The following is a 23,361-nucleotide window of genomic DNA, read 5'->3' as shown; positions in this document are numbered from 1 at the left end:
GATTTTTTGTTACTTGGTCCGGTGATCTCCAGGTGACTTTGTGGATATCTTTGCGAGGGAAGACGGTGCTTCGGATTACCATTCCACGGGAGGCTGCGAAGTTCACACATCGTTGGCCGTTATCATTTGATACGGAATGCAGGCTGTTAGGCCCGATCACCGGTCTGTACATTGCCTCCCTTCCTACCTGTGCGTTCATGTCGCCGATGACAATTTTCACGTCTCGCAGAGGGCAACCGTCGTATGTCTGCTCCAGCTGCATGTAGAACGCTTCTTTCTCGTCGTCGGGTCTCCCTTCGTGTGGGCAGTGCACGTTGATGATGCTGTAGTTGAAGAAACGGCCTTTGATCCTCAACTTGCATATCCTTGCGTTGATCGGCTGCCACCCGATCACACGTTGACGCATCTTGCCCAGCACTATGAAGCCGGTTCCCAGCTCGTTGGTTGTACCACAGCTCTGGTAGAAGGTAGTCGCTCGATGCCCGCTTTTCCACACCTTCTGTCCCGCCCAGCAAAGTTCCTGCAGCGCCACGATATCGAAGTTGCGGGGGTGTAGCTCGTCGTAGATTATCCTGTCACATCCTGCGAAGCCGAGCGATCTGCAGTTCCATGTTCCGAGTTTCCAATCGTGATCCTTTATTCGTCACCTGGGTCGTTGCCGATTATTCTGGGTCGTATTCTCTTCTGTATTGTTCGTTATGTGGGTTTTTTAAGGGGCGGCTTATAGGGCCTACGCCAACCACCTGTCTCGCCGGTGGGCCGTCGTGCCAGGACTGCTTAGGGTCCCACCTGGACACCAGGACAGGTTTACACCTTCCGAAGAAGGGTAACCCCCCCTTCCCTGCCAGCATACGACCAAAGTTCCCACCGGGGTTGGTTACCCGATCTTCACTAAGGTTACTCGTATCCCAGTCGAGGCCACGAGGAGGCCAGGGCTAGGAGTTACTGGGCAGGAAGCTAAGGACCGCAAGTGGGGTCTATTTTATGCCTTCAGGTACAAGAGGCTTACGCACTGCCCAGTCATTGCCGACCAAAAAACTAACTTTAAGGGGTCTTCCATATAATATGTTTTATAACTTGCAAACTTTTAAAGTTAGATATATGGTGTCTTCAGCAAATTCTTTTGTAGTTACATTTGCTACAACTTTGCTAAAGACTCAAAGTCTCTATCTTAATTAGCTCAGGAAAGAAATTTGGTATATCACTTATAGGTGAATTAATCTCTAAATGATATACTCCTGTAGATGCGCAATCATAAGGGCAACAACTTCTCCGAACAAACTATATCTCTAAAGTTAATGGTTTAGACGCTATAAATTTTGAGCACGAAAGCGACGTTTTTAAACACTGAGCATTTGAAGTCTGATAAACACGACTTTTATTGAAATACGTTGAAAGTTCTAATTTGTAACGCTTTGTAACGTCACGTTACATTATCGATCATACAACAATCCTCTTCCAGTATATTCAGTTTATGTTGATTGAATCTTTCGTGAAATTTTATCTACTTTCTGAATCTGTAATAAGTTTTGACGTAAACGTTCATTTGATAAAGTTATAATATATTTGTCGAATGAAGATTCGTCAAATCGTAACGTCACGAAAGAATGTGTCCTATGCTAAACTTCTAAACGTAATCAAAACACAGTTTTTGACGTGGTGTAGCTGAATGTACGTAACTTCAGCGAGATTAAGCTCCATTTTAACTTTAACCCTCCGGCACTCGCGCCAAATTTTGTAACACGAGCACTCGCGCGCTGTACTTTGTACAACACAGATAGTCTTTAGAATACTTCGTTATTCGTATCATTTGGAGCACTATTTTCTTCTGCAAACTTGGGCAATAGGGCCTTTCGGATGGGCGAATTAACATGATGGAATTCTACCGCTAGTGAGCATTTTTTTTTCAATCTACTGTATCAAAAGTGTCAGATTTTTCAGCAGATATGTGTCTTCGGCAATGTTGTTCTGGTGATCAAAGCCTACGAGGTGGTATGCGAAATAGTTTGATATTCTGCTACTATGTGGCGCTAGTGGCCATGCCATTTTTGGCCTACTGTACTCAAATTCCTGATTTGTTAGCAGGACGGTATCTTCGATATAGTTGCACAAGAGGCTTGAGTAGTTCACTAGTGCCTCCTAGTGGAAGAATCCCATATTGTTCGTTGTACCACCTCAAAGGTTTTAATCTCGTGAGCAACTTTGCCGAATGCACTTACTCGCTAAAAAAACCGGGAAATTGAGATACATTAGGTTGAACAACTGACAAGCTCACTAACGCCGCCTAACGGTAGTTTTCTGAAGCAGCCGTTATACTACCTCATAGATTTTGATCTGCTTAGCAACTTCGTCTTCGAAGATGCTGACTTTCTAAAACATCTAGATCTTGAGATATAGTAAGCTGAAAAAATAACATGCTCACTGGCGTCACCTAGCGGCAGAATTTTATATCAAACTATTTTATCTTCCACTGACTAGCTCTTGATCTTCTGAACAAGTTTGCCGAAGGAAGTAACCCTCCACATGATCGAGATCACGAGATATATTGAACAGAATATTGTTTGGTCGAACTTCCCACACCACGCGCTCTATTGGTCTGATTTCATCAAACAATTTCAGATTGTATTGTTGCACTTGAGGTATTTCAGTGCAAAAAATGAGAGTATCTTGTCTAAAACATGATTTCTGAGGAATACATAGTGGTTTGGCATTGATAAATGTCTTTGCAACAAAATGATAACGAAAAATCTTTGCAACTAAATGATAGCGAATAGTGTTGTACAAAGTACAACAGCGCGAGTGCTCCGAGGGTTAACTAGTTGTTCCACGAATTTTATTAAAGTCGATCGAAATTGTGTTATCCCGTGGGAGGGGCACTTTTGTTTCCTTTGGCAGACTCATTGCATTTCGCACGATACAATACTGTTTGTGCACTGGATATAGAACAAAGCGCTGGCTCGCTTCACTGGTGCCTATAGTGTAGCGATTTTTTGATTCTGCATTGTGCGGGGTCAGAAGATGGACTGATGCGCGTACTTGTCAAATTGATTAGTGACGATACTATCTCTATGCGAAAATTCATTATTCTCGCTACAACTCAATGCAAGAAAATATCTGATGAATCTGATTTCTATTTCCAATTAATTACACTCTATGTCACTGAAAAACTTAACAAAAAACTTGCACGACCAAAGACATGTCCGAGAGATTCAGCATGAAATGTTTGGGCAGAAATGCTTCCAAAACCTTCTGAATAATCATGCAACCAAAACGTTACTCTGACCATATTTAGCCATCAGCTCTTACGCTAAGAACGGACACGATTGCTTCGTATGAAGAGAATCATATTGTTAATATTCCTAAGGATTGTAATCCACCTAACTGCCCCAATCTATTCCCGATCGAAGCTTACTGGTCGATTGTGAAGGGAAACCTTAAGAAGTTTGGTGGGGAAGTATCAACGATCCAATTGCTTCGTTTCAAATACCTCAGTGCTTCGCAGGAAGCTGGAAAGGGTACTGCGCAAAGACTAATAAAAGATATCCAAAGAAAATAGTGCTCAACAACCTCTAAAACAGCCTCTAAAACATTAACGTAATACAAAGTTTTGATGTGTACCTCAATTATATACAATAATAGGATAAATTACATAAGAATTTGAGATTAAAATTTTGTAGAATTTTTTGCATGTCCGGATTTATACCATGTTCACGCTACAGAGTTAAAACATGTTATAATAATTAGCAACAAGAAAAAGGTCATCAAGATAGCGTTAAAACACGTTTTAACTCGTAGTGTGAACGAAGTATTAGGTATGCATTGAATATCTATCATACACATTTTTCACACATATGTTCCATCAACTACTCTCTCGCATTAGTTCGCAACGAACAGTAGTATGGCCTGCTCATCTTACTCACAGGTCGTAGATTGATCTCGCCGAGCAACTCACTCGAACGGTAGCAGTCCAAGAAGCGTATGATTCGGTCAAATCTAGATTACTATCGGTAGGGAATTTCAGCTGGAAACAACAAAACAAAGAGGGTGGAATCCAATCAAATACGAGGTAAATCGCAATTTACCACAGAACGTTCTTACGCCGATCCATCTGAGCACATGATAAGCGTGTGAGGCTTTGTCTCGGTTTGAAAAACAGCTGAGTTCTTCTCAGTAAGCAGTTATATATTCTTCAGAACAGTCGGACTTGCTCTAGACCTCAACAAAAGTGATTTTTTTTAATTATTAAGTGCCAACACGGGACGGTACGTACCGCGATTTGAGCGAAACAAACGTGAATGTATTCCGGAATGACAATTAATTTTTTGCTACTCCTATCTCTAAGGGAATTTTGATGTTGCCGAATAACTGGACTTTAAACCTGCTTTGAATAGTAGACTTTGACTTTCAATCAATTTACTTGGGAAGTACACACTATCTTATCGCACGAGGCCGGATTGTGATGTCGAATTTTGTCATCGCTTGCTGGGCACATTGAAAAACCGTCGACGTCGTGTCGGTCATTGATTTATTTACGTGCGCATTTCGAATATAACTTTCTGCCATGAGGTTACCTGTTGTTTTGCTGTCGATCCCCCTCGGGGCACAATAATGACGTCAACGCTTTCTCGCCTGCCGTGATTGGACCGTACAAGGGGGCTCGCCTTCCGAGTGAATATCATTCGCGGATTAGCGGTGCATTAGTGTTTGAATTTTGACAATAATATGTATATATAGTTCTCGCCGGTTGTGCTGCGCATGGGCATAAGTAATGGTGACGGTTTAGGTGCTGTTATAGTGGTTGTAAAGGGAATGGTACTGAAAAATTGTTCACGAAAAGGCCGGTTTTAATAACCAAAATATGTCCTAATAACACTTGGTAAACAAATAACAATTTCAGTTCAAACAAAACCACGCAAGAGTTTACAATCAGTGTGACTAAAATTAATAGTCATGGAAAGAAAATTCATTAGTTTTGACTGTCTGCGTTTTCAATATTCAAAGTGACTGCCGGACGCGTTAAACGAAGCAACCGTGCTTCTATTCAAATGAGAGCAATCATTCGTGTTCAATCCCTGCACGGAAAGAACGGGCGACAGCAAATTATGATAGCTTCTGACTCAATGTAAGCGATAATAATTATTATTTTGGAATAAAATTTCAGGATCTATTTTCAACTGAATGAATATTAAATTTAAACTCATAGCAGGATCATTCCTATCAGTCAAAGAATTGCATCCATTTTCGTAACTATCACGGTTGCCATGTCCACAGATTGTTCTGTGATGCCACAGAATTATTGAATCATTTTTGGTCACAGATTATTTTACACAGATGATCGAATTTCGCCATTTTCATAAAAAAAATTCCGAGATTTGTTTCGTATTAGTGGCATAATACATGGTAAAAAGATTTTATTAGCTGATTTCGACGGGCATCACTTTCAAATATTAGTCTGTTTATTGACGTCAAACATTTGAAGTGATGATTTCACGAACAAATACTGCATTTGCGTCTTGCTATCTCGTGAACACATGCCAATCTGGGACTTGGCACTACACAATCGTCATAACACCACACAAAGCTATACTATAGATAGCAAAATGGACAAATGGTGGATACAAGTGACCTGTAATTCGCTGGGTAATTCCAAGTGAAGTTTGGTGTGCGCATAATAAACGAAGCGTTTCTATTTTCGAACATCGATCAAATATGTGTTCTAAAGCTCTAAAGATTACAGTGCTGGTATCGCTTACTGCACCGTTGTTCGTTATCGCCGATGCCAACAATTAGTGATGTTTGCCTGACGCTGATGGCAGCCGAACACAGCAAGTACCCAATCTAAAGTACATTCCCATTCCGCAACACATCAGTACAGAACCTGCCCCCAAACGATTCGGATCAGTGCAAGTCGTGTAAATATTTAGACAAAATCGTCATATATTTTTTTTTGTTCAAGTTCACTAATTTACCTACTCTTGTTTCATTCACAGATATAAGAGCCGCACATACCGCAGTCTCTCAGTGCAGTGAATCCAAAGCGAACATTATGCAACGCATGTAAATAAAAGAACGTGGCATGATCAAAACATCCCCGACTACCAGTGCATCGTTACTGTGACATACTGTGCATTTGAAAGGACGCACCAGCTGAGCCCGCGAGTATAGTGAGTGACTAATTGAAGTGATTTTGAGGCATAATTCGCTACGAAGGTTACGAGCAATCACCGAAGTAAGCGATTATAAATTGTGATTATTTCAAATAAAGGATGGGTTCAACAACAGAACGAAGCAGGCTGGTCGGTGTCATCGACGAGGGCACTAGCATAGCGAGATTTGCGGTAAGTTGAGTGACGCAAAGTTTACAATCGTTCGTATCAAATATCTTATTGGAATTTGTGGACAGTAGAAGAGACACTTTAGTTATTGTTAGGAATATTATTTCTATCATCAGTGGAGTTTGCATGATGGTGCTTTGAACCCTAAGCCCAACAGTTTCTTTGTTAGTATGGACACTTTATTCTTAAATGAAACGTGCTTATTTTTGGAACACCTTACTTTCAACAACTTAGCTTAATAACCTAGTTATGGGTATATAGATTCTTGTTTCGGCAAAGTTTATGTGATAGTGCTTTTAATCCTAACATATATATACCTTACTTTCAGCAACCTTAGTCCATAACCTTTTACTGGGTTGCTTGTCAAAAAACTAACCCTTGTGGCAGAAACCGCTGTCATAACGCTGATAGTGTCGAACAACAACCTTAAGGCACTTTCAAAGATAATTGAAATATAGCTATCGATGACTACAACAAGAAAGAGTTCTCGACAAACATATGATTACGGCGTAAAAGACAACTGTCAAAATTATCTTTGAAGTGAAATTAGGGACAACTTGTCTATTTTGTTCACTACCATCTTCTGTGATTGGAGAGTATCAGTTGGGAATCAGCAGCGACAGGCTCAAATGGCACGTTTCCCGTGTTGACCGGGGATTTGTGTCACGCCGTGCTTTGTCTTTTCATCATTTCCTGGTGGGAAGGATTGGGGAAGTGGTAGGTATTAGGAAAATAACAACACGGAGAACATAGACAACACGGAAGTATTTTTCACTCCCAAAGGAATAAAAGACACTTCTCGTTAAGTGCATATATCAACACCCCCGAGAGGATATTGAGATAAAAGAAGGACAACGCCCCCGCAGAGATACTGTCATTCAAATACGGCTTAAACTATAGCTCTTTACCTAGGGTGACCATACGTTCTGGTTTCTCAGGACGTGTCCTTATTTAAACTGACTGTCCTGGCGTCCTGGGATGTCAAGAAAAACGCTTGATTTGTCCTGATTTTTTTCCACTAAGCCCAAATTTCTGTTGTCATTGCGTATCCGTTTTTTCCATGGTTGTTAAGGCCGCAGTTATGGTCGCCGCACCGGAGCTGCAATGTAAACTCACTCTGAAGCAAAGTACGAGAAACAAAGCCTAATACACACAGAAAATGATACATCATCATCTGTAAGATGTAAGTAGCGTTTTGTCCACTACTCGGGTTCTTGTTTGCCTGACGGACCCTTCTTTTCAGGTCGGCCTAAGTGCTTCTATCAGAATTTCGGATTTTCGTAGCACAACACAAAGGTAAACAAACAAATCTAAATTTACCAACTTTATTTTCTCCAAATCCTCTTCTTGCCGGTGCACTCTACGTTGCTTGCGGATCTGCTGCTGTTGGCGGGAAGACAGCGGTTTCGTCCGAACAGTCGGGACAACAAGAGCCGAGTTCTCCCGGAATATCGTTGGCTGCTCAGGCAGCGGCCCTTGGTATTTAGCTAGGGAGGTGAGCTTGGCTCCTTTGTTGGAACGTTGGCGACGAATCGCCGGATCGTCTATTCGCCATAAACGATCCCGGAAGTCCCCGCAGTGCACTTCCCAGGGGGAAGATTTGTCTGCCCTGCTTCGTTCTCCTTGGCTATTAGCTAAAGAGGAGAGTGTACGTGACGCATATCCCTTGCCCCACCCAGGCCGAATTCTTGGACAGCTTCCAAAAGCCAAATACCTTAGTACGATAGATCTGTCGGAAGCATTTCTCCAAATTGCGTTGGAGAAGGGCTCTAGACGATACACTGCGTTCAGTATCCAGGGCAAGGGCATGTTCCAATTCACCAGGTTACCGTTCGGGCTTGTGAACAGTCCAGCAACCCTGTCCCGTCTGATGGACAGGGTCCTCGGGCACGGTGAATTGGAACCGAACGTCTTCGTATACCTTGACGATATTGTCATAGTATCGGAGACGTTCGAGCATCACGTACAGCTCCTTACAGAAGTAGCGAAACGCCTAACAGAAGCGAACCTTTCTATAAACCTTGAAAAATCTAAGTTCGGCGTTAGTGAATTGCCGTTTCTAGGATACTTGTTGTCAACCGAGGGCCTTAGGGCCAACCCAGACAAAGTCCGAGCCATTGTGGATTACGACCGGCCTAATACTGTCACTAAGCTTCGGCGGTTCCTAGGAATGGCAAATTACTATCGCCGATTCATAGGGGACTTTAGCGGAATTACGTCCCCCCTAACAGACTTGCTGAAAACCAAGTCGAAGGTATTGGGTTGGAACGAATCGGCTGAAGAAGCATTCCACCTAATTAAGGAAAAGCTAATCTCAGCTCCTGTTCTAACTTGTCCGGACTTCTCAAGGGAATTCACCCTTCAAACCGATGCCAGCGATGTTGCTGTCGCAGGAGTCTTGACTCAAGTTCAAGACGGATTCGAAAGAGTGGTCGCTTTCTTTTCACACAAGCTGACAACTCCTCAAAAGAATTACCACGCATGCGAAAAAGAAGCATTGGCTGTTCTTTTGTCCATCGACGCCTTCTGGGGCTACATCGAGGGTTCTCATTTTACGGTGATGACCGACTCAGCAGCCTTAACTCATATGATGACGGCGAAATGGAAAACGGCATCTCGGTGCAGTCGATGGTGTCTGGAGTTACAGCATTACGATATGACGATTTGTCATCGTCGAGGTAAAGAAAATGTGGTGGCAGACGCACTCTCCCGTAGTGTAGCAGTTGTCGCTGCCGCCGCCGGTGCAAGTACAGTTTCTCCTTCGTCCCCCACAACCAAACTGAACGCAAATTCTATCAACGCTGCCGAGACGTTATATGATGATCTACTGAAAAAAGTTTCCGAGGAACCAGACACAAATGTAGATTTTCAGATTCGGGAAGGGGTACTATACAAGTACGTCGCGAATCCCAGTGAGCCGCACGATGATAGGTTCGACTGGAAAATATTTCCACATCCTGCCGAACGTAACCTCATCATATACGAATGTCATGATAATTCGATGCATTTGGGCATCGATCGAACCCTCAGTCGAATTCGTCTGCGATATCATTGGCCTCGGATGGTACTTGACGTACGTGAATATGTAGGTAAATGTGCCACCTGTAAAGAAACGAAAGCCCCTAACATTGCTTTAGCACCACCGCTAGGCGAACAACGAATTACATCCCATCCGTGGCAGATTATCGCCTTAGACTTCATAGGTCCATTGCCTAGAAGTCGTAATCAAAATCAATATATTTTATCTATCGTAGATCTTTTCAGCAAGTGGATAATGCTGATCCCATTCCGTAAGATTGAGAGTAAAAACCTCTGCAAGGCATTGCGAGACCACTGGTTCTACCGGAATTCAGTGCCCGAGGTACTCATTACGGATAACGCTTCGTGCTTCTTGTCTCATGAGTTTCGTTCGCTCTGCTCCCGGTTCGACATTCGGCATTGGCTAAACTCAAAGTACCATTCACAGGCAAACCCTGTCGAACGGGTTAACAGAACAGTAAACGCCGCCATACGAACCTATGTAAAAACGGATCAAAAACTCTGGGACACAAAGTTGTCCGAAGTAGAAGCTGTTATGAACACTTCGGAACATTCTGCGACAGAACTAACCCCTTTTTTTTCGACGCATGGTTACGAAATGTTCATTAAAGGATCTGATCATAGCTTCGGTAATGACGATCCAAAAATATCCACCGAAGAGCGTGCACGACGACAAACTGAAATGTTTGGCAATATTAATAATTTTATTCAAAGTAATCTTAAAGTAGCCCACCAGGAAGGCCTCAATCGATATAACCTTCGGCATCGAGCATTTGGAAAACCATTACAGGTAGGCCAAATGATCTATAGACGCAATTTAAAGCAATCAAGCGCTTTAGATAACTACAATGCCAAGTATGGGCCACAGTACCTACCGGCGACAATAATACGGAAAATAGGATCATCATCATACGAGATCGCAGATCTTGATGGCAAATCACTGGGCGTATGGCCTGCCGTGCACCTCAAACCTGCTTAAAACCGAACCACTACTCTATCCAACTCAATGCTTACACTTGAGAAATGGAATAACTTGTACGGGTAACAATTATTCCCTTTCCGCAATGGGTTCGTTCGACCGACAAAATATAAAATAAATATTGAATTGCGTTCTAATCGGTTTGGCGAAAAGCAATTCTCTCTCCTTCAAAGTAGGTCCTTTTAGAGTTAGTAATCGGTAATTTTCCATTGCTGAAATAAACTTTTGCCTACGTGTATATACGATACCAGCATCAATCAGGATTTGTTTTGATTCCCACCATGGTTGGCGTTGTCAAATTAATTATTTCACTTTAAAAATTTGGCAACTACCTAGTGGCTCGCATCTTTGCTAGAAAGAAGGGAAAGCGATAAGTTGAGGGACCATTCGTTTGGAAAAAACGACTTGGTCACAGACATAAACAGATGCAAAACTTTCTCTGTCTGTGAGATATATGATAAGTTTTCATAACTTGCAATAGTGAAAATCCGATGAAGTAGCAGGTTATTTGCCTCGTCGTAGGATTAGAAGAGGGATCTTATCTTCTAATTAGCAGCGTCTATGGAGATATCGCTGGTCTGCTAGATGGATGATAGTTAAGGTAGACTAGGAAATTAAGGATGAATGAAAAGAGGAATGAATGGGGAATGAAAGAGTTCAAAGGGTACCCAAATGTGTGAGATTGTGAACGGGAATATTAGAATAAATATATACGACGTCTAGGAATAAGTAATTAAAAATATAGAATCAAAACAGGATTACAATAAATAAAAAAAAAAAAAAGGAATGCGACAAATTTATTAACAGCAACCTAATCAGTAAATTCAGTTGGAATTGATTTACAGCGCAGAAAGGTAAATTCAGAATATCCATCTGCAGCAAGGGTTTATAATCCAAACAAAACAAACGGATCCGGAGAATTGTTTAACCGATGAACACTATTTCACGTAGGCCTCGATTCAGGAAAATGTCAATCCATGAAAAAAAATTACAACTCACGTACTCCGTGTTTGGTAATTATTTTTATTGGGAGGAGGGATGATTGTTACCAACCAACCGTTAACAATAAATTTAGACCACTTTATGGAGACCATGGTATTGGAAAGAGCTAGCGTAAAATTGGAAAAAATAGCAGATAGTAGCTTAATTTGGAAGTGGTAAATTAATAACTTATAATTTTTTAAAAGTAAAACACCTCCCTCTTCACCCCACCTTTATTACAACCCTGATCAAATGATCGACGAACGAATACACGTTTCACATCTCTACCGTCACATCTCATTAACGTCACCTATCTGCAATGATGGTAAGACTGGCGTTTCCGGAAGAAAGAGAAGGAGAAATTTGCGAGATAGGAAGCAAGAAAAGAGGAATGAGAGAAGATAGCGAGAGTCTGGCAGAAAGTATAGGACAGTGACCGAAGAAAGACGTGTCGGAAAGTTCAAGAAAAAGTGCGTTTGCCCGAAGGTCGAAAAAAGGAAAAGAGACCTCGTGTATGGGACGGATTGGTCATCCGTGCTGCCTGTCCGCTGGGCCGAGTCGAGAGAACTCCTGTCCGGATCCAAGTGACATCGGATACTGCGTCGACCGAAGGAAGGTTCCCGACGACGAAAGCGAACCGAAGACGGAAAAGGTTGGCGTGTTACGCCGAACCAGACTTAAGCCGGCGAGCTCCGTGCTGGTGGCCAACGAGTACCCGTTTACGTTGGGTCACACGCTGCGGGAGGACGGTAACCACAGCTTTGGAGGTGAGGGTTCTGGTGAGGTCCGGCGGGAATTCCCCCGCTTGCTAGAGCCCAATATCCGATGCGTTGCCGCCCCGTTAGCGAGCACGTGGGACGTCGACAGACAACAGCGAAAGAAGCACTCAAGGCAGTACCACGATTCTGGACACGCCGTGACGCTGCGATCGAGATCGGAACCCAGGAACTCTGTACCAGATATTGGATACCAGCTCAGGAGAAACCAGACGGTAGGAGTGTGGCAAGTACCCTCTTCGTGCATGAAGCTCATGTGTTCCAGAACGGCCGCAACGAACCCCCCCCCTTTCCATCTTCCTTTCCCTTCCACCCTTTCTTAACCGACGATGTAAATCTTAAATAAATATGTTAACCTAATTTGTATTTCGTGCAATTCTATTGTAGATCAAATTCCTGGTTTCCCTATTGTGGGTCTTTCTTGTCAATCTACTTTGAAATGTTTTCGATGGTTAAGGTAAGTGTGTCCTCCTGAAGCAAGCTAGAACGTCGACCTTGAGTGGGTATAGCCGTGAGCTAGTCGGCATTAACAATTTAAACCTAATCAACAACAAGGGTCAAATCCCACCAAGTCAACTGAGGCAAACAAAAAAACAAAAGGAAGCCCAGAAGGCAAGAAAATAAATCAACCTCCACCAGCAGCTCAAGGAAAGGAACCGAACCCAAAGGAGGGCCCCTCTAAGCCATCACGTACTTTAGAGACCCTTATAGATGCTCATCGCCTCCCCCGTAGTTATGAGTGTCTGTACTGCCGACAAACAAGTCATACACTGGAGCAGTGTAGGAACTACAAAGGTTCTCTATGTATGGTGTGCGGATTCAAAGGTTTCGAAACGCATAATTGCCCATTCTGCCAAAAAAACGGCTTGCAGGCGGTCAGAAATCGCCGACCGTCGAGCCCAAACGCGTAAATTTGGTTCCGTCAGGAGTTACCCTTTCTGAGTTTTGGGAACCTGTTCGGGAAGATCTATATTCGAGCGATCAGGTCCTTAATATTTCTATTAAAGATACCAACGACAACCGACCTTACGCCAACATCAAGATTTATGGCCAACCCTCACAAGGTCTACTAGACTCTGGGAGCCAATTAACTTTAATTAATGAAGATGTTTTCCGTAGACTTAACAATCAAAGGCTGAGACCATTGGACCGACCCACGGTGGTACGCTCTGCAAATGGGTCAAAACTAGAAGTACTCGGCCAGCTTTCCATTCCTTTCAATTTCGCAGGTCGCATTAAGATAATCCAAACCTTAGTGGTTAGAACTTTAGCTGTCGATTGCATACTTGGTATGGACTTTTGGCAGAAATTTCAGATATGGCCAACTATGAGGGACTGTGCTACTCTCGAAGTACATTCTTCTGCCACAGACTCGTTTACCGAGTCGGAGTTAAAGCAGCTCACAGAAATAAAAGAACTGTTTCTGGGTGCCCGCCAGGATGGTTTGACTGTAACCCCTCTGATCGAACACGAGATCAAGATTGACGAAAAATGGGAAGGGAAAACCCCAGTACGCCAATACCCATATTCTCTTTCCCCTAAGGTGCAACATAAGGTAGCGGATGAATTGGAGAGGATGTTATCGATTGGAATAATCGAGAGATCCCACTCAGATTGGTGCTCCAATGTGGTGCCGGTTATAAAACCAACTGGAAAGGTTCGGGACAACAAGAGCCGAGTTCTCCCGGAATATCGTTGGCTGCTCAGGCAGCGGCCCTTGGTATTTAGCTAGGGAGGTGAGCTTGGCTCCTTTGTTGGAACGTTGGCGACGAATCGCCGGATCGTCTATTCGCCATAAACGATCCCGGAAGTCCCCGCAGTGCACTTCCCAGGGGGAAGATTTGTCTGCCCTGCTTCGTTCTCCTTGGCTATTAGCTAAAGAGGAGAGGTAGGATCGTTCGACTTTTCCTCTATAGCGAGAACGGTCGGTGTTCGGTTCCTTGGGTTTTAGCCGGGCACATGAGAATGCTCCTTTACGGTTAGCTGTCCCACTTCGGCGAACCAACACCACTCACACGAGTACCCGAACCACGGGTCGGCACTTTCCGACGGAGATTTTCACTGTCTGTTCGATGCCGTGGTCCGTCATTATACAACGGCCGCCTTCCACACTACACCAAAACAAACCGTCCAACCGCCTCGCCTCATAAATGTCATCCCGATGCGCAGCATAGTCAGCACACTTATTGCAGCTAGAGGAGAGTGGTGACGTATCCAAGCTTTATGTTATTAATATACAAACATAGAACAAAAATTAAATTTTGCACGACCAAAACAGGTCACAAACGCGAAAATGAACAACAATTTACAACTAAATGTGAACGGAATCAAACAGCGATGAGCAGAATTTTACGTAAACAAATGCACTCTACGGAGTGTATAATAAAAATTAGGTATATTTCCACCCAGTGCAAAATTGTTACTCTGATGTGTTACAAAGTAGGGGTTGACCACTACTTGGATTATAATATTAATTTGCAGACAGACCGTTATTGATAGGGCGACCTAGATGCTTCTACCAGAATTTGGGATCTTCGTAATAAAAATAAATGTAAACATAACATTTTTTTACTGTATTCCCTCCAATTCTCTCCTACTGCCTCTGCTGCATGATGCTGTCACTGGTGGAAAGGCAGGTTGTCTCTACTGCAGCCGACCGCCGGGGACACAACGGCCAAGTTCTCCCAATGTTACCGTTGGTCGAGGTGAGCTTAATGCCTTTGTTGAAATATCTCTAGCGACGAATTAATCACTGGATCTATTCGCTTTCTGCGAGGGATGCCAGAAGTTGCAGCAGTGTACTGCTTAGGGGGCTCCTTTGACCGCCCAGAGCACTCTATGACTGTTAGCTGTACAGGAGAGCTAGGCTCGTTCGGCTGATTCTTCGCAGTAAGGGTGCAATTACGTCTTCTGGGTTCTTTATAATTAGCCAGAGAAGCGAATTACTCCTTGGCGCTTAGCTTTCTTTTCCGGCGACCTTGACACCACAAAACTTATTCTCGGACCAGGGACAGTACTTTAGCGGAGTGAGCAATAGAAATTTGGATATTTTTCGTCCCAGTGATAAATTTTCACCCTGACGGGCTACACATCTGATGTCTCTTTTCAATTTCCGATCTCTCCGATACCTCCTTTCAAACTCTCAATTGTAAAGAGCAGACTTCCCATGAACATCGAAAAGTTGGTGCCTGTGTACAAAATTTCGTGCACGCGTTCAACGTCAAACTTGCTTCGTCTCGATGTACATTTTCGCCTCGAACGTCGAACCCAAACTCTAGTTCAAACATCCGTGTGCGTACACCGGGCGCGTACACGAGAACGGTTAACACAAGGCAAAAAGAGTCAACGCTAGTGATGATGAGAAAACTAATGCCACGAATCTATGTGAACGAAAGGTGTACGCACACTGTGGAGTTCGGTTGTGCAGGCGAACATGTGCACGTGTTTTCGTACGAAATAGCGTGTTCGAGTTCGTACGCAAAACGTGCGTTTAATATGAGCACAGAGCCAGAGCGAACATTGTGTACGATGTTCATTTGGGAAGACTGGTAAAGAGAAACAATGTGTGCGCTGAAGTCCACTTAGAAAAACATCTGACAGCCGGCAGATATCCGCCAAGGTAATGACAGCTCTTAAAATTCTCAAAATGGTGCTGTCAGGATTCTGCAGCCCCGTGAATATCGTTTGTTGCCTGAAGCTGTCACCAAACGCCAATAGCGCTAGCTACGTTTCGAATGCTTAAGGTCTATTCACATGAACATTCAACAGAACAATATCGTTTGAAAGTGGTATTGAAAATAATTATTTAAGATATGAAAAAACAATACTTTTTTGGCATCGATTTTTTCTCATAATATTCGAGCGCTTTTATCACCTGAGAACCAGTTAAACACACCAAAATAAAATTTGTTTGCTTTCGACAAGAGTTAAGACGCGTTAACAACATTGGCTCGTAGCAATGTGAACGTTGCTTAAAGCCATTTGTCGGCATCCTGTCAAAAGAAGTGCGGACGAGCATAGTCAGGCGATTTAAAAAGTTTGACGTTTGACTCAACTCGCCTGTGCTAATTGCCCCTAGAAACAAATGCTATTTGCGAATGCGATTTAAAGGCAATTTCAATACTTAGACAAATTTTCTGGCGGCTGAAATAGACTTGGTTGTTTTTTGCGTTTTTCAAGCATGGCGGTTCATGTTTCGCCTAAGCTTAAAATTGTTTTTTGAACAATTGATATGTTCTCTTTTGTATTTTGTTTGTCTAGTGCACATTTTCATATTAGGCAATTAAGGGCGATTAAATGGCGCGTTCTGCGGGCAATTTGGAGGCGATTTAAGGGCGGGTTGGGCGGCAAAAAATGACGGCGGCAAATCGCCCAAATGTTGCATTTGAAATAGCCCCCTAATTTCCAGCAATTTGCTGGCAAACTGAAGGGCAATTAGCGCATCCGAGTTGGCAAATAGCCCCCGTTAGCCAGCAGCTTGCGCTTTTTGACTGGGCAACTAGCCGAGTTAAAAGCCAGCTTATGTTGGCTTCACTCATTTTTCAAAGAAACGTCGGAAATAGCCCAGGGAAGCTACTTGGAGCCGTTGATATGCCTGCATTACTTCGATAACGTGTATTTAATGCAAAAGACTCCGCCCTGGTCCTTCACAGACGATATCAAAATATTTCATCTATACACAATACATCTTTCGCTGAGAATTTCAGATTTCTCCTACATGAGCTTGAAATCTTCGCGGATTGTGGTAAACCATGAACCGCGAAAAAGTTCTCGGTGACAATCTCACGAAAGTCATTCTAGCAGAAGTCTGCCTGCAAGACCCCCAGGAATACTTTACGACTGACGGAAACCTTGAGAGAATTTTGCCAGACACGTTCAAGCGAGATTGGGTTTGAGTCCCCAAGGGCCAAGATTTCCACTGGGTTTGAGTCCCAAAGATTTGCCGAAAGGCCGTCTACATTGGCCGAAGGCTATGCAAGCTTTCTTAATTCCGAAAATCAATGGGAGCTGTCCAATTACACTTTGAGTCAAGTATTACCTCATCGTACTTAACTTGATCTGCGACAATAATTTTAGAGTCAATAAACCGTAATTACATCATATCAAAAAGTGTGTTGATGCAAATACCGGTGATCATTATAGGATAATCATCGACGAAACCATATGTAGGAAACCCAAGCTCATTAAGTTTCCTCAACAAGCCATCGGCGACAAGGTTCCATAGAAGTGGTGACAGCACACCACCTTGAGGACATCCGCTGACACTCAGTTTCCTCATCTCTACTTAACGGTGAGCACAGATGTCAGTTGCTAAGCATTGCGTGTATCCAGTTCGTGATATATGTGATTACTCCATGACCTCGTGCTGCTTCTAAAATGGATTCGAAAGACACGTTGTCAAAAGATCCTTCAACATCAAGAAAAAGCTTTTTCAATGTTGTAGCCAGCATTGTGTAATAGAGTGGTAGCACAGATAACAGACGTTTAGGCTAGAACAAAATTTCTTCAAAAACCTGTGTAAACTTTCAAATTGATAAACGTTGGAAATCCGTGTTTCACTATTGTCATCTGCGCAACTGTTTGCTACACGTGTTTGACAGCTGCAGTCTAACTGCATTGTATTGATCACTGCGCCATCTACAAACGTGTGCCAAACGTGCTTCAGACGTCTGATTTATTCGGAATTTCAGTAGCGGGTATTTACACACGATTCAAATCGAGCCTAAACGTCTGTTATCTGTGGTGGTAGTAAACCGTCCCCACTGATACGCATGTTGCATTGTATGCAGCGGGTGCTCGCCCAAATTAACATCCCGAATGTAGTGATCGATTAAACGTTTGACTGATTTGAGAAGGAAGCAGGTCAGACTGATCGGTCTAAAGATCTTTGCTTCCTCATAAGTGACGCGGCCATCTTTAGGAATGAATTTTACAGTTATTTCCCGCCACGCTAATGAAATGTATCCTATTACAAGACTACAAATAAGAACCTTTTTCAAAATATGATTGAAGTGTTCATATCCTCTTTGTAGTAGAACTGGAATGATTCCATCTTTTCCCGGAGACTTATACGGAGCAAAACTTTCAACCGCCCATTTGATCGATTCGGTCACAATTCTACGAACAAATGCCTAAGAATCAGAACTACCTGAAAAGAACTAAGGGGCAGTCGTCAGTGATGGCTCAGTACAGCCTGGAAAGAGTGTGTCAAAAAGACAGTTGAGTACAACTTCTTCATCAGACTAGTATTCACCATTAGCAGTTCTAATCACAAAATTAGTAAACCTAGGGTGACCATACGTCCTGGTTTCCCAGGACATGTCCTGGTTTTGCATTGTCTGTCCTGGTGTCCTGGGAAGTCGAGGAAAATGCTTGATTTGTCCTGGTTTTTCTCCTGTAAGCCTAATATATTTGTATCTATTCAGTCTTCGATTTTCACTATGCTCTAGATCGCAGTAACGACTGACCGCAACCATAACTGCAACGTATACTCATCCTCAATCGGAATGTGACAAACAAAACTTAATATAGTCGAATCTCCCAATTGTACCTTTCGATGGTTTTTTAAATCTCCCAAGAGTACCTCGTCAATATCGATGAAACAACAGCGCTTTTCCTTGGCTTAAATCGTCATTCAATCCGGGACTCGAAGAATTCCCTTTGGTACCTCTGAAAAGACACATCGGCATTTTAGTGCTTCTGCTTCTACTTGAGTTCTCTTGCTAGTGGCTTGTTTTCGTCTTACTGGAAATCCATTCCATAAAAAGAATAATAGCACCTAATCAGTCGCTCTGCTTGTCAACAGTGCAGTGAATCAAACGAATGTTTCTACCTAAAGTCTGCTGTCTATATTACCGTGCCAGTACTATAAACAAGCAAAGCAATCGAATAATAAATTTCGTCCAAAGCCAGTGTGAACAATAAAGTACCGTTACTTTCATCGATACGATATCGATAATTCATTTCAAGATGTTTGAAACTCAACAGCAAAATTCAACAGCAAATTTGCAAATGCAGTTTAGACTAACGGAAGTCGTCGTTATACAAGCTCACTACACTCATTACTGATAACATTTAAAATTTTGGCTATAACGGAAAGCTACGCAATGGAAGACAACATGCAATACGCCGTTGAGCATGATAATGTTAGGACCCAGATACCCATTTATATTGACAATGATAAGATTGATATGCGTCTGCACGATGAACACCTGAGTACTATTAATAAATTTATTACAACCATCATGTCGGAATACGTAACGGTGGAATCCTTTAAGTTTGAAACCCGGAGAAAATTTAGGTATTTCCAACGGTTTTTGTTTCGTGAGAATGCGAGTGACCTATTCCTTCATATCTGAACTTTCAATTCAAAGCAAAACGCGTGACCAAATCTCAAATCACGCTGTGCACGTATGAAGGACAGACTCCTGCGTGTCCTACGTTGTTATACAAGAAGACACACTACGAGAAACCATGTACAAAACCTCTAACGAAGCAATATCACCTGCAACCATACCCATCACACAGCCCTTCATCAACATCAACTAAATCACAAACCACCGGAGTGCAGCTCAGGCACCAACGAATACTGGAACAACAGAACGTACGCACAGCGTGAACGATCATTGTGATGTACCTACTACTTCCCAAACAACTGCCAGCACCACCGATATTAAAGTAAATAACAAAGAACACAGATACGCGATCGTGACCCGTAGGCCCCACAAGCAACTCAAACCAGGTAATCGTGAAAGCCCATACAACAATAACAGCGAGAATAGCGTGAACGAAAACGAGGGAAACGAACCAAACATTTCTTTCATCGCGACGTGCATGAATTGAATTTTGTTTTCTTTCAAATTCACGCAGGGATGTCAATTTTTTCAAGCTCGGGCTCAAACTGATATTTACACCAAGCTATCCGCCAGTTTTCATATAATCGATTAAACGGAGATATTTGTGGTAACAACGGTAGGTTTTGCAGCTCTCAAGTCGAGATATAATGGTTGTCAATGGAGATTGCCAGGCATAGCGCAGGGACTTGGGATCACTGATGTTTCTGATTTACGTCCATGTCGTGTTTTTAGTACTGGAAACTCGTCGCCGGTACTGCACAGACCATCTCAGCATTAAACGTTTGCTTATGGTGGTGTAGCAAGAACTGCCACTGTGGAATTGCGATGAAAGATTTTCTGGCAGAGCTCTTCCTCCCAGACTCCCATAACTTTTTTACTGTGCAAGCTCTGCCTGCCAGACCCCATAACTTTTTAACTGTCACATGCGGAAAAGGCAATGTCGATTGAGAGGTAACGAGGGGAATCAGTACCCTTTCGACTGTCCTGGTTTTTTACTCGTCTGATATGGTCACCCTAGTAAACCTTCGTTCAAAAGATGGATAAAGGTCGTGACACCATTCGGGTGATATTTCGAGTCATGTCCAATCTCCATTGAATGCGCATCTCCGGTGTATTGGAGCCGTGGAGACCGGTATATATACTTGTGGCGACATCGCGACAGTAAACATGTTGTCGGGTCGTGCTCCTAGCGTTCTATCGCCAGACCTACATTAAGTGGAATCCCTTCGGCCTCGTTCCACTCCGAGAGTATCTCATATTCATATTTTTATACACGATAAATATTCAAATTAAGTTATCTCTTCTCTGTTGGTTGATATATTAATAGCTACCTGGAAATCGGGTACCAAAAGTTCCCAGTGGATCCAAGGAAACCAATCGACAATTAGGTTCATGATGTTCTGACCAGTGACAGTTTTTTCTTTCCACTGTCATTGTTGTCTTTCCGTGATAGCGTCTCTACTACTCTGATGTTGGAATCAGTTGCTCTTGTGTCTATTATTTTCTTACAAAAAGCCTTAAGAGTGTTCCACACCAATTGCATCACGAAAAGAAGCTATAGAAAATTACCTAGTCGACTGATCCTTTTCAAGCTTTCAGTCAATAAAATATATCCTATTAGTAAGGTTTTGGCATATTTGTTCCATTGAACTTCAATATCGTAACAGTACGCTCGCTCCTTACGCTTAACTCCACCTATTAGGTTCTGTACAACATCTGACTGCGGCTCCTTTTGCACGGAACCCCACTTTTTCTTCATGTCCTCCTCAGATTTGACCTCCTTGGGATGGTTCTGTAGTGCCCGATTAGTATTCGTCCAGAATTTTTCGATGGGCCTTAATTCCGGTGCGTTGGGAGGAAGTGCTCATGACCTTGGCTTTGTACCACTCCAGGACAAACTTTTCAATAGTGGCACGAAGCTAAATCCGGTCAGAAGATCGTAACACCCTCGTGTTGCTTTAACAGAGGAGGCAGACGCTTATGTAGACACTCCTTAAGGTAGATCTCCCCGTATACAGTCCCGGTAGTCACGTACGGCGTACTCCGTTTACCACATGAACAGATCGCTCGCCAAATCATGTATTTATTCGCAAACTTTGAAAGTTTCTGCTTCCCTACTTTTTCTGGAACATCAAACTCGTGCTGGGCGTTGAAGAACAGTAGCTCCGGAAGCTTCCGGGAGTCCGCCTTGACGTAAGTCTCATCATCCATGATGAGACAATGAGGCTTCGTCAGCATATGGGTGAACAGTTTCAGGGCCCGTGATTTTTCCACAGTATTTTGCCGTTCGTGACGATTTGGAGCCTTCTGCACTTTGTACGTATGCGGCCCCTCCCCGTCTTTGGCTCTCTGAATGAAACACTTGGACAGTTTCTACTTTTTGGTCATTTCCCTGACCGAAGCATGGGGATTCCACTTAAACGCTTTCACTACACGATTGTGATTCTGATTACTAATAGAACATCCAATTTGACCGCATTTCTGCTTCCGTTCGATACTCAGAGTTTGAAAGTGACGTTTAATCACACGACTCACCGCTGACTGCATGATTCCAAGTTGTTTGTCAATGTCCCGATATGAGAGTTGTGGATTTTTCAGATGCTTGCGCAAAATCAATTAACAACGTTGCTTTTCGGGTGACACAATTTTGTCCATTTTCTTGAAAAACTGACGGCGTTAAAAATACAGTGTAAACAATACACTCTAAACTTCTTCTACCTAAATTTTCAAAAGAAAATACCCAATGGGTTATTTTCTACAGCGTGATGCAATTTGATGTGGTACACCTTTCTCATTGTTTAAATTGTTAATCAAATAATAGTTATTGTTAAAAAATTACAAATTGTATATCTAGTTTATAAAAATATTTCTTATTGCATCCTTTAGTCCGATATTAACATAAAAATTAGTTTCAAATTTCAAACAAGTCCTAATTATTATCCCATATTTCCAAATATTTAAAGCAATGAAATTTGCATCTGAATAAAAAAATGATATTATTGAACATCAAAAATAGTACTGTTATAGTACTGAATTTGTAACGAGTTCTTCCGGTGCTCTCGTTGGAGCTTCGCTAGGGACCGTAGTGACGAATAACCGCTGAGAATTCCGGAAAACACTGCACTGTTCTTCTTACACTCCTCTGGAGGAGAGAAATGCTCGTTTGGTTTATCTTCCACAGCGAGAGTTGGTGGTGCTTTTGGCTTCTTACAATTTACAGCTTAACGTGAACGGTACCGACAAGTGGTGCGCATTGTGCTTTGCCAAAACAAAGCACTCAACGGTCAATATGAGTCAATTTGATAATTTTCCAACTAGTGCTAAATTGATAACATGAAGAGTTTAAAATTTCTGTCTGGTTTCAGCGTTTACTCATGATTCTCTTGAAGCCTATCCCATGTCAGTAAAAATTTTCGGGTGAAAGGCTTGCCAGAGATGGTAACCCTACTAATAATTGTTGTCCGTCAAGTTACTATAGCTATTTTTGTCAGAAATGATATTTTAGAATGCCCTAGCCACATTCCATATTTGCTGTCTGATATCTGAGATGAATCCTGAGAACCTCCATGTACTAACGATTCTATTTCCCCCATCTTATTCCACAGATCTTCAGGCTACCGGACTTCAAAGAACTCTGCTCGCACGAGCTCAGTATTACGCAGATCGTTCCGCACGAGGGTTGGGCCGAACAGAATCCGGTTGAGATTCTGGAAGCCGTACGCTTGTGTGCCGTCGAAGCCTGCCACAAGCTTGAGCAGCTCGGTTACCAGATAAGAGATATCGCATCGATCGGTATCACGAACCAGCGCGAGACTACTGTCGTGTGGGATAAGCACACCGGAGAACCGCTGTACAATGCAATCGGTAATGGATATTTTAATTCCGCTTCGCGGCGA

The 23,361-nt window shown here is 42.7% G+C and overlaps 1 protein-coding gene across 3 annotated transcripts in view; it reads left to right on the top strand.

Moving 5' to 3' along the window:
* Nucleotides 1–23,361, top strand: part of LOC131685555 (glycerol kinase) — a 515,121-nt gene that overhangs the window by 472,703 nt on the left and 19,057 nt on the right. The window contains exons 1-3 of one of the 3 annotated variants that reach the window (XM_058969364.1): nt 4,245–4,262; nt 5,991–6,338; nt 23,071–23,329. In XM_058969364.1, the coding sequence (XP_058825347.1) occupies nt 6,267–6,338; nt 23,071–23,329 (331 nt within the window). In that variant the 5' untranslated portion in view covers nt 4,245–4,262; nt 5,991–6,266. Of the gene's footprint in view, nt 1–4,244; nt 4,263–5,215; nt 5,913–5,990; nt 6,339–23,070; nt 23,330–23,361 lie in introns of those variants that run through there. The other 2 variants (XM_058969363.1, XM_058969366.1) reach the window with 2 other exon arrangements.

This window comes from Topomyia yanbarensis, chromosome 2 (genome assembly GCF_030247195.1).
Source record: "Topomyia yanbarensis strain Yona2022 chromosome 2, ASM3024719v1, whole genome shotgun sequence".
In the NCBI taxonomy this organism is placed as follows: Eukaryota; Metazoa; Arthropoda; class Insecta; order Diptera; family Culicidae; genus Topomyia; species Topomyia yanbarensis.
The sequence above is the reverse complement of the archived record's forward strand: the minus strand, read 5'-3'. Positions and strand labels throughout refer to the sequence as shown.